The sequence below is a fragment of the Denticeps clupeoides genome, chromosome 19 (assembly GCF_900700375.1).
Source record: "Denticeps clupeoides chromosome 19, fDenClu1.1, whole genome shotgun sequence".
Lineage (NCBI taxonomy): Eukaryota > Metazoa > Chordata > Actinopteri > Clupeiformes > Denticipitidae > Denticeps > Denticeps clupeoides.
Genome location: NC_041725.1, coordinates 10,113,380 through 10,125,954, shown reverse-complemented (window position 1 = coordinate 10,125,954; position 12,575 = coordinate 10,113,380). Strand labels below are relative to the sequence as shown.

General features: G+C 42.0%; 1 protein-coding gene across 6 annotated transcripts in view; it reads left to right on the top strand.

Moving 5' to 3' along the window:
- Positions 1 to 12,575, top strand: part of nectin1b (nectin cell adhesion molecule 1b) — a 142,194-nt gene that overhangs the window by 74,145 nt on the left and 55,474 nt on the right. The window contains exon 6 of one of the 6 annotated variants that reach the window (XM_028961235.1): positions 2,070 to 5,724. The exons of the other annotated variants lie outside the window; for them this stretch is intronic. Coding sequence (XP_028817068.1) covers positions 2,070 to 2,563 — 494 coding nt within the window. The 3' untranslated portion in view covers positions 2,564 to 5,724. Of the gene's footprint in view, positions 1 to 2,069; positions 5,725 to 12,575 lie in introns of those variants that run through there. 6 annotated transcript variants of the gene reach the window in all.

Here is a 12,575-nt window from a genome sequence, read left to right as displayed (position 1 = left end):
GACGGAGTGTTTTGGTAATTAAGGTTGAGAGGAAGACTTCTTTTAGCCGGATTGTTCTCCTTGACCCTCCAGGCAGAAGAACAATCCCCAGTTAGCAGTGGCCTTTTTGCTAGCATTTATCATTTCCGCTAATGAGGCTCCTGCTATAATTGAATAAAAAGGCTTAATGGAGTTTAGACCAAAATTAAATAACATACATCCCATTATTACTGAACTTAGAAGAGTTATCCTTTTTTCCCCATCCCTGTCTCTATCTCTTAATTGCTAATTATTATTAGAGACGATTCCCAATGTTTGCACCGGTTTTCTCTGTTCTGCTGTTTTTAATGTAGTTTTTAGGTCTCTGCTGTAACCGCTAATGCTATATTTTTAGATTATCGCCCGTGATGGATGAAATCCCTGAAGGTTTCACCTTTTATGACGGTAATCCTTCACGTACTGGCTGGCGGTGTGCACGGCAACTCGGAGAATACAGATCGAGTTCCAGCACAGAACCTCATTAAGGGACAGGGTCCCGCCTGCGGTGCGTCAGGAGCAGCTCACCCCTACAGTCACTTCGCCCTCCGCTTATAATAAGTCACCGCCGCCGCGCCCTGACCTGCCCGGGCATGCAAACGGCTCAAACTTTCACCGGCCCCTGCTGCTAGTTATCGATTTTTTTATTTTTTTTTTACAGCTTCTGCACAGTTGCTGTTGCGACATATCATGGATGGTGCTGCGGGTTTGAAGGGTGCGGCCTGAAGTTCACTGTTTTCGATGAGTTGGCAAGCCTGTGCTGGTTTGACAACCTGATAGCTCGATGCTGCTGTTTGTACGGGAGAACCTCTAACCCCACCCCCTTTTTAAACGCCGTCCTCGCCACTAGGCTTGTCACGCAAAGCTTGTTGGATGAAGATGTTCTCAGATGCCACATAGTTACCTCTTTATTCTTTGGCCATATAGCAAAAGGTCTTGTGAAGTGCGTTAAGAACCCTTTAAAAAGTGTGTGTATGTGTGTGTGTGTTTATAGTGCATTGGCGTATGCAGACAGCAGGGGGCGCTTGTCTTGGCGCCAACAGCACGTTTGTCTATTGCTGCAACCTGTTGAGGTTTGGTTTGTGGGTTTCGAAAATGATTGTTGATGAGCTGCATGTTTTGAGCGCATCACTGAAAACGCTGCATTTCATCGCTCATAAAAAAAAAGCTGTTTTTTCCTCTTCATTAATGTCAAATCATGTTTGTTCCTATGCTTTTGGGTGTACATCTTTAAACATGCTGTTAAGGATGGGCTTTGTGTCCAACTGTGGAACGAATCCCAGTTGGACTGCACTTAATAGGACAGGGAAATGCGTGTTTCATGTGAAGGTGCATGTTTGTTTGAATGGCTTTTTCGCCGGCAATCTACATTTTGTAACAGTTTCTATGTTTCCGTTCATGAATATTTGGAAGATTGAAAGATTTCATTGGAGGTTATACATTAAAACACACATACAACAAAACCTTTCCAATTGCGAGCTTTATGCCGTGTGCTGTGCCGGGCCGTAGCCTGCTGGCTGCTGGCATATGCACTCAGTTAAGGCAATTTTCTCTAAATGTCACTATTCTTCAAGCCGGGCTAAACTCTTTGTTGCTAACTGCGTCAATTGTGCTGCTTCCAGAATTACCTGACCTGCAGTCAGTCTGAGGAAGCAGAAAAACCGTGGCTTTTATGACCCTGTAGGAAGCAATTTTGACATTTTATGTTTTTTTTCTGTCTCTAGTGGCTTTTGAATTCTTGCTGCATTTCCGCTTTATTTGCCTTTTTGTGAGTGTGTGAGTGTGTTTGTGTGTGTGTGTGTGTGAAACGCATGTGGCTGACTTTAACTGCTCATTCTTTCGGCCTAGCGTGGAGGAGGTCTGCTGTTTTGTGTTGAGGGTGTGGGGGGGGTGGTGGTGGCGGTCTCAACCTTCCTTCCTACCTTCCCGTTTGCTTATCCCTCCCTTTGTCCCTACCCTCATCTTACCAGAAATGAGCACCTGCACTCAGAGCACCTCCTTTTCACCAGAGCACTGACACACTCTCCCCTTCCATCTGTCTTTTCCCTACCCAGATTTCCCTATCAACTCCGATAACCGTCTGATGCCTCCGGAGCACCTGCATAATTCAGGCGCCGCCATCGGGGGCGCTGTGGGAGGAGTGGTGCTGCTGGGCGCGTTCGGCACGCTCCTCTTCGTCTTCCTTCGCCGGCGCCAGCGCACCTTTAAGGGCGACTACAGCACCAAGAAGCATGCGTACGGAAATGGCTACAGCAAAGCCGGGGGGGTCCCGGAGCACCCCCCGCTGGCCAAGGCCCTGCCATACCCTGACGACTTGGACGATGAGAAGAAGCCGGCCCAGATCGGCGGGTTCGAGGAGGGCGACCGGGATTATGATGCCGACGCCGAGGACATGAAGAGACCTTACTTTACGGTGGACGAAGGCGAGAGCCGCAAGTACGACGAACGGACTCTCACTTTCCAGTACGACCCCGAGGCCGAGATCACCGACGACATGGTTTCCCAAACCGACGGCTCAGTCATTTCAAAGAAAGAGTGGTATGTGTAGGGGCATGCAAATAAAAATCCAACGGAGTGGCTGGAGGGAGGAAAAAAAAAAAAACATGCCCCGCCCCTCCCCGCATCTAGCTACACCCCATTCACCTCCATCACCCCCCGACCCTCCATCCGTTAACCCACGAGAGCCTACACCCACCTGCTCCTCATACCACCCGAACCCCCCCCCCCCGCCTCCATCAGACCTCATACGACAAGTAGTAGTAAAAAACGCCACCTGGAGACTCGAACCACGACCGCATCCGCCAACACACACGCGCCATGACACGCGAGAAAATGGTTCGTTATTAGACTTACGCCATTCACTCTCGAGGCCAGACAGGCTGATTGCTTGAAATTTCTGGTGTATTATTATTTTATGTCTGATTCTGTTGATGTTATTATAAATGTTCTAAATGTTTAGGGAGGAAAAAAAAAAAAAAAACAGAGGGATGAGGTATTCCTGGTTACGTTGTGAAAGTCCTACACTGGATGTATGATACAGTTTTCCTTTTCCTTTCTTTCTTACATTAACATGCCTCTCTACATGTATTTTTTATGACCTGTTTTCTTGTAGGGTGTTTGATATCAGAAGGTGTGGCAGATAAAAGTCTCTGAGCTGCTGGGTCTGTGGCTTCAGAGAAAAAAAAACACACATTAGTGTGTCCCGACACCTACCTTTCATCTTCCCTCGCGACGGTACACTTTCTTTTACCCCTCCGTTAATAGGGCTAGCATGTAGCGCATCGGACCCACCAGATGGGAGAAGCCCACCCTGACCCCACCCGCCCTCAAAAGACACAACTGTAACAGTGACGATGCGAAGGGCATTGGCGGGTCAGCGGTGGAGGCCAAGGGTGCGCATGTCTACACCTGCAGCCATACGGACGCGGCGGTGGAACGGCATCCCATCCCGGACGTGGAGGCCAGCTCCTGACGTGGAGCTGGTCCGGTGCCCATGGCTGACACGCGGTACCTCGCGACTATGAGTATTTCATTACCCTGCAGTTCTCCTGCTCTAACTTGAGGAGGGGGTGTGACACAGCACCAGTGTTCATTTTTCGGAAACTTGACGTGGGTTTAGCCAGTGAAGTGTGTGTTGGGGGGGGGCGGTTGGGCCTGTGTTTGTGTGCTGTCTCACGTAAATGGTCATGCCACGGGCGTGCTGTGGTCACCCAGCACCTGGACTCTACAGGGGAAATGTCAAAAAAAAAAAAAATGCGTTTCAATGGAAAGGCAAAATCAAAAGGAACACAGAGCTGCAGGCAGAAACACGGACGCTCTGCATCACAAAACGCTGGCGCTCGAAGCCGCCAATGGGCGTCCAATCGATGCGGCGCCAGTTACTGTGGCACACAGCAGAGTGTCTTTTGTTCACAGCCTCCAGAATCTCCTTGCTGCGCTTAAATCTACACTAAAAGCACGAATAGAAACCAAGCTGGAACCCTATCAAGCAATGAATTTCAAAATGTCATACCTGGCACACTCTGCAAGGTGCAAATGTTTTTTTTTTTTTTTTTTTATTTTGCATGTGGTTGTATGTGTGTGACAGTATGTATGGGTGTGAGAGCTTTATGCAAGGTCTTTGTGTTCTTTTGTTCTTGCAGCTCAGAGAATCGGGATTTAACGTGTGTTAGATGGTGAACAGTCGCACGACAAAGGGATTTCATTTTTCTTTTTGTTTTGTTTTTTCCGACACAAATAGTATTGTGTGTATCTGTGTATGCATTATACTGTAGAGCCTGAGAACCACACTGGCAGAGTACCACCTCTATCCCACTTAAAGATTTAGCCCCTCTTCAACATTTGGGCTTCCCCCGCGAAGCTGATCATCATGGGGTTGAGATTTGCCACACTTTTAATAGATGGATGCCAACACCAAACCTCACCGTGACTGTGCACCACTGAGAGGTACTACATTGTGCCCACAAACCTACGTCAGAAACCACGTCAAGATTGTTTATTCATTCAACTTTTGTTGAAATGGCATTGTACTTTATCCTGAGTAGATGTGCAATGTTGGCAGTGCCTCTGGTTTTTTTATGTATAGAACATTTCCTTTTATATCATGTATGTATTTTTCATGTTTTAAGACCCAGAACACCCAGGTTTCTTGTCTTTATATATTACAGAGCCTCCAAAAAAAGTCTTTAGCAAAAAAAGTGTTAGCATATCAGATTTTATTCCTACTAACCAGTTTCCATTGTTTTATCTGCTCTAAACAGTGAGAAGTAAAAAGAGCCATATATTAAACCACTTACTTGATTGTCGGCACTTTGTTATTGGTACTGAACTGGAAACAGTAGTGGCGTATCAAAACTGAGCTCATTTTTTTAAAGCACAAGTATCAAGCCTTTTTTTCTTAATAACTCAGCTTTTATCATCATCATAATTCATGTATTGTTGTCCCCAAATGAGCAAAGGTTTATTTTTTTTTCCTTAATAATGCCACAAAGTAAAGCATATATTTGGAAATATTTGAATAAAGTACAAGGAGATAGCAATTTTTTGCCCCTTCATTTTGTACTTAATCATGCTTTAATATATATCATGTTGAGGCAGCAGTCGCATGCAGATCTATCTACACAATAATGTGTAACTTTTTTCTATTACTATTATTATTTTCCTCCCCAGTATTTTTTTATTATTATTCAGTGTGAGCACTGGGGAATTTTTGTAACAGCCTGCAAGTTAATTTCTCCATCAGCTTTTGTGACTGCTCACTTCAAAGCGCAACATTCCACTGTAAATAATGTATTTAACTCTGAGATTAAAGTGGGGTTTATCTAGAGATGGCTGTAAAATGGGGTCCTGTTCATGTACACACATGTACTGTTTTTTTGACTGCAGCGCCATTAGGGACAAGGTGAGAGTTTAAATGGTTATTATGTGTACCCTAACATCTCCAGATTAATGACTTTGATATGGTTTTGATATGTTGTTGGAGTCTAATGTAGAGCAGAAGGGTAAAAATAAACAATATAAAGACTTTGTACATAAATTCAACTTCAAAAAAATATATGAAAAAAAATACAAATAAAGAAAATAACATCTAATCCACATGAAGCCATGTGAATGTATGTTTGCTGAGGTTGAAAAAAAATTGTTCACATGTGTTGACCCAGTGAAGTAAACTGTATTTGCTTTGAAACATTAAATGATTTAAATGGTCAATGGTTTTTGTCCCAGTTCACTGGTTCATTAGTTTGGGCCTTTTTTTCTTATCCTCCCAATCATCTTATACTGTACCATCACTTAACTATAACTCATAATAATATTTAAAGTTCATTGTATGCTGTGTTTAACACTGGAAAACACATTGTATACTAAAAAACTGCATAATACTGTACAATAATGGCCAATCACATGAGTCATTTTGTATTAAGATGTTTTGACACCATAATATCTCATGAGTTTCCTCTCATCAACAAAGGTGTCACAAAATCACAAAAGTGGAACCTAATTAGATGCAATTCCTGAACAGTTGTTGAGAGCTGCTAGTTGTAGAAAAAATAAATACATTTTTATAAGACCAGACTTATTTCGTCTTCATAAGATGGAAGTCAGCGGTCCTCCAACGTCACCCTGAACCTCACGCAAATCTGATATTTTTCTCCACTGAAGGTTACCCCGAAACCTGCCTTCTTTATGTGTGTTCTTAAGTGTATGGTACGGTTTGTGGTCTTCTGCTCTCTGAGTGTTATTGTACTGGTTACTGGAAGCTCTGGCTTGACGTATTAGCTATTGAAGGGGAAAAAATACGTAAATAGGTTTTTCTTAATTGTTTTTTATTATAATTTTATTTTTACGGGACAGTATGGCCTTAATCAATTATTTTTGCTTTTTTTTCTTTACTTTAAAAATTGTACATATAAAAGATTACATTTACTTGCCATATCTGTAATAAAGAGAAAACATACATGCATTTAATTTCCTTCTCTTGTTTTCAGTGCACTTCCCAGGAAAGAACCATCTTCTCCAAATGTGTAACTTGTGTCATTTGGTTTTGTAATGCGGTTCGGGGAACGTAAATGTTAGCTTTGTGTTTACTTTATTTTGGATAAAATAATTTATTTATATATATTGGACACATATGTCTATAAGTAGGTAAACTGAAGATGGTAGGTGAAATGCCAACAGTTGATGTACAGTACAGGCCAAAAGTTTGGACGCACCTTCTCATTCAGTGTGTTTTCTTTATTTTCATGACCATTTACATTGGTAGATTCTCACTGAAGGCATCGAAGCTATGAATGAACACATGTGGAGTTATGGCGGCATGCTGCCTGTGTAGATAAATGGGTGGGTGGTAGTAGCCTAGTGGGTAACACACTCGCCTATGAACCAGAAGACCCAGGTTCAAATCCCACTTACTACCATTGTGTCCCTGAGCAAGACACTTAACCCTAAGTTTCTCCAGGGGGGGACTGTCCCTTTAACTACTGATTGTCGCTCTGGATAAGGGCGTCTGATAAATGCTGTAAATGTAAATGTACTTGACAAAAAAGGTGAAATAACTGAAAACATGTTTTATATTCTAGTTTCTTCAAAATATCCACCCTTTGCTCTGATTACTGCTTTGTACACTCTTGGCGTTCTCTCGATGAGCTTCAAGAGGTCGTCACCTGAAATGGTTTTCCAACAGTCTTGAAGGAGTTCCCAGAGGTGTTTAGCACTTGTTGGTCCCTTTGCCTTCACTCTGTGGTCCAGCTCACCCCAAACATCTCGATTTGGTTCAGGTCCAGTGACTGTGGAGGCCAGATCTCCACTTTTTGTTAAGTACATAACTCCACATGTGTTCATTCATAGTTTTGATGCCTTCAGTGAGAATCTAGCAATGTAAATGGTCATGAAAATAAAGAAAACACATTTAATGAGAAGGCGTGTCCAAACTTTTGGCCTGTACTGTATAATTAGTAGCTATAGTAGATAGTAGCTCAGACAATGTAATATATGTTTGAGCCATGGCTACATGACATGGTAGCTGTTGATAACTTTAGCTAGCAAGACTAAGCAAGTTTTGGCCTCAGTTAGTAGAGAATATTACTATTGTATGAAGAGATGGAAGCACAGTGCTAACGTCTATATTGGCCGGCTAGCTTGCAAAAGTCATTTTAAATTGCCAAACATACTGACTAAATGGCTTATTTGGGGTATTAAAATGCCATAATTTGCCATAAGCAACTATATTAACTAGCTATCTTTCTAAATAAATGTAAACAAAATTTCTGATGTATTTGTGGTGTGATGTATTTGGCAGTGTAAAGGGACTAGAATGTCAAGATTAAAACCACCTCAGGACACACCCTCCCCCTTCTTTCCCTCTTTTCAAGAAAGGCCCTAATGTTTTTGCCTCTTCCCATCATGGATGACTGTACTTGCTGCACAACCAATCTGGATCTAATTTACTACATAGTTTGCCCTCCCCAAAAAAACATCTTGCTGTTTTATCGCTAGACTTCATTAGAAAAACGGTTCATTAACATTTCTTTACCATGTCCTATAAGAATATTCACAAGCCCTAACCCAATCGGGTCCAGACACCCCCCTTCCTTGCACTGATCCCACATCAAAGTGAAGTGATTGTCACATGTGATGTACAGCAGCACAGCACATGATGCACACAGTGGTGTGAAATGGATGGATAATAAAGTGGAGTCTGTAGCACCGATTCCTGTTAAATATGAAGCAATGGTGAGATTCACAAGCAGAAAATGGGAGTTTTACAGTATTTAGCATCATTTAGCACAGGTGAATCTGTATCTGCAGCATTCAAAGCATATTTTAATACAGAGTTCATCAGGTCGATCAGTAGTTAAAACACTGATGTGTAGGCAGATAATCAGGTGTTTACCGAGCTGTAAATATGAACGCGTTTAACCTGTCTGAAGAACATCCACCCTCACCACACATTTGCTGACATTAGCAAGTAAGCGTAATTAAAAGGGATATGAATTTTCGCATAGTTTTTGTAACAAAACATGCATTTTTTTTTAGCATACATAAAATGCCTGACGAAACAGAGTAACTTGCCTTTTGCTGCCTGCTGAAAACGGCAAAAAATGATTTATCTTTTGATGTCAGTGTAAACAGAAATGTGATCACTGTAAAAAAAAAAAAAAAAGTGCCAGCGATGGCCTTGATCATTTTTGTTCGGAAAAGAAAAACAAAGTGTCAGAGGAGGCAAATGAAATGCTGAATGTTGTTTTTTTGTGCACTGAACAAAAATGTGTCTCCCTTTATTCTTTAATGTTAATAAAATATCCAAAAATAGGCAGACTTTTTGCCAATTACACATGTACTATTGTATATAATTAAGTCTACCGTATGTCAGATTGATTAAACATTAGAAATTTATTGTCAATTTTAGGTAAGATTTAGGTCTTTTATTTGTTTATTCGTTTTTATGTTTTTTTGTTGCTTTTTTTCAACTTTTTTTATAACCCCAGCTCACTGAAATAAAGCATGAGTCCCGGTGCACACGATTTTACGCAAAGCCTTCTGTACCGACATCATTAGAGCATTGGTGCCATGCAGGCAGTAACACGCTGTCAAGGTGGAGTTGAGCGGATAAGCGTCACGATGTGACAAACTGCCGCTAAAAATAAGAGCTGCGTGGAGTGAGCGGGGGTCTGTTTCTTTTTTAGAAACAGAACGGACAGATGGGTACTTTTTTCTTGCATCAACTTTATTTCTATTCAAAAAATAACAGCAGCAGGGGGTCTTGGTGACAAAAATGTGCATAAATGTGTCAGTCTGTCCTAAATTTGGTGGGTTCACTGATGACCTTATTTGCCGCATGTCTTATGGATGTGGAACCAACTATATATTTAGTGTCTGCCACTATTATTGGCACCTCCTGTAATAAACTGTGAAAAAACAGTTATCTTTACAGCTGAGATGAGAAAAATCTGACAATATAAACACAATTTTCAGAGAAACACAAACCACTCACCAGGAAATATATGTTTTGACGAAACCATGCGCTACGATCAGCCCCCCCACCCCCCTGCATTTAATACTTTGTACGGCCTCCTTTTGAAAGTATACCAGTGTCTTCTCTTGTAACCTTTCATAAGGTTGAAGAGTACAGAGCAAGGCATCTGGGACCATCATTCTTCACAGAATACCTCCAGCTCATCCTCTTCTGTGTACTTTTCCCATTCAGCTTACTCCACATGTTTTCAATAGGGTTCAGGTTAAGGGATTGAGATGGCCCTGGCAGTCAACCAATGACGACCCAGTGATTACTCAGGTTCAGTTTTCAGACAAGTTAAACTTGTTAAACTTAAAATGATGTCATGTAGAATTCATGATGCCTCGTACTCTGACAATGTATCTAGGGCCATGAGAGGGCGAACTGCCCCGCAACGTCACAGAAATGACGCCATATTTTACAACTGGCATAGGGTCCAATTCAAACCCAATGTTAGTGCCAAACCTTAATTTTTTGTTTCCAAATGGATCCATGCAATGTAGCATTGTTTATGTAGAACTGACTGAAAAGGCTTTTTTTCTGGAATACCTTACAAATGATTTATTGGCATGGAAGTTGGATGGTAGTTCAGTCTTTGACTCTCTTACAACCCTTAATTATTGGTTGAGGGGGTAAAAGGAGTGTCGCTCCTGTTCCAGGCAAGTTTATCACAATTCCAGTTGGTAAATAATCTGCCATTTTCAGGAGAAAATCTGACAACACACTTCTCCCTCATTTGGATGGAGCATTCACCTTTCTCTGCCATGATGATGGTTGGCTAAGGGAATCTGGTTCTGTGTCACTTTATCAATTCAATTCCAGTTAATCAGGAAGTCATTCTTCAGGTACATTGCGTCACATAAATTTACACGTCAGACGTTTCTTCTTTTTACCCCCAGTGTAAGATGAAGGTACTTCAACCACATGATTTTTCTAACCCTTTTTACTTTTTTACTTGCCAATAATAGTTGAATATAGATTTGTATAGATTGACAAGTTTGTTTATATGATAATTAACATTTAAAAAGGATCCTCAGATGTTCTAAATTTTCGGGCACGCTTTATTAATTTGTTAATTTCTTATCTGAATTTCTAGGCTTGTATTTCCACATGCACACAGCTGACTGTACTGTAAGTTAAAAGCATCTTTTGTCTTATTACTAACATTGTCAGGATTATGTCCTAATGAATGAGAAATGACTTAAGAAATGACTCACAATTAAGAATGACTCACATTTTACTCTATATGGACAAATCGTTTTGAAATTATTGAAAGATGTTGATGTTCAGATATGTATTTACGTTATTAATAAGTTGAACAGCCATATGTCCATGAAGTGCCCCCTCTACAGATAATAGATGTTTTCTGTAAGTCAGCCGGCATATTTATTTATCTGTTGAAGCACTTAGCTTGTTCACCGGTATTACATCACCCAGACGGTTATTGGAGTTGCCATGAGGTTTACGCAGGAATCTGGAGGGCAGGACTGTTTACGGGCTGTTGGCAGTGGGACTGATTATTGCCCAAACTCGCTGCCATGCCAGGTAAATTGAAGCCATGTGTTCACTACCCACACGTTATTTCCATCAGATCGGCGGCTGCGCGTATTAATGATGTGTGCTCAGAATTTCATTTAAGCCGGTGAGAAAAAAAATCTGTTGAACCCATTGACTTCATTTATGCTATCATCACCGAGCCACCCCGCAACTGTATTATTTATTTGCTCAGGGATTTGATTCTGCAAATGAGCAGGTTAACAAACAAACAGATCAAGTCCCTTCGAATTAATTGGCTGGCGTCTTGGAAAGAGAGCGGCTGTGTACACACATCGGCGGCGGCTACGCCCTCACACTGCAAAGCAGGACTCTTAACAAACGCCGCCGAAATCCAGCAGGGCGCTCAAATCCTCCAATTAAAGCCGAACTGGCGGGAGCAGGGGGTTGGGAGAAGAGGAACCGCGGGGCAGTCTCAGCGGTGGGAAACTGCTGATGCTTCTTTTGGTGGTTGTAAGGGGTGGGGTGTGAGCGAGAAAGTGGTTTCGCAAACAAAGGAACATAATCGCTACGAGAGGGGAGTCCAGACCGGAGGAGCTGCAATGCTTAGAAGCAAGTTGCACCCTGACTACACCATGAAAGTACAGTCGGAGTTACTTCCTGGTGGAGGACACATTAGAGGGAACGTTCTGAAGGATCCTGGGCCCAGCTGAGCAGTCAGAATTAAACATCACTGGTTATCACTTTCTTCATTTTACAACGATGCACTTAAGCTGGTGCTGTACTGTGAGGTATTAGGTAATAAGATGAAGGTCAAAAGGAGTGTTGAGTATGGCCTAAAATACAATATGGAATATGTTATGGTGACAAATGTTTTATCTGGATGAAATGGTACAAATTCCAAAATTCATTCTGCACTGTCACGTGACACTATGAACATAAACAATGCAATAATGTGGTGAGAGTAAGAAATTCCCAAGATTCCACTCACTTTGAAACAATCCCACTGTGGTATGTTCTGCATGAAAATGACCATGTCCCCATCCACAGGACGAGTTTCTCTGATATTGGTTGATGAGTGTGAAAATGTGGTAGATGACCTTCAGTGCCCAGATCTCAAACTAGCGGATCACCTAGGGTGGGACTGAAGCCGTCATAGCCTCCACCAGCATTATCTAATCAAGTGAGGCAATGTCTTCTTTATTAATTATGATTTTTTTTCTGGGGTAATTGTGAGGAGCTGCTGCAGCCTACTGCTTATGTCGTCAGACGTTGGCGCAGCCAACCGGGGTTACAGCCTCTTCAGTCCTAAATTCTTGGGGTCAGTGGTGGCCGAGCGGTTAAAGAAATTGACCCGTAATCAGAAGGTTCGAATCCAAGGTGCCACTGAGCAAAGCACCGTCCCCACACACTGCTCCCCGGAAGCCTGTCAAGGCTGCCCACTGCTCACCAAGGGTGATGGTTAAAAGCAGAGGACACATTTTGTTGTGCTTTTCACAATGACAATCACTTCACTGTCATATTTATTTTTGACCTCGATTTTTACAGATTTCTA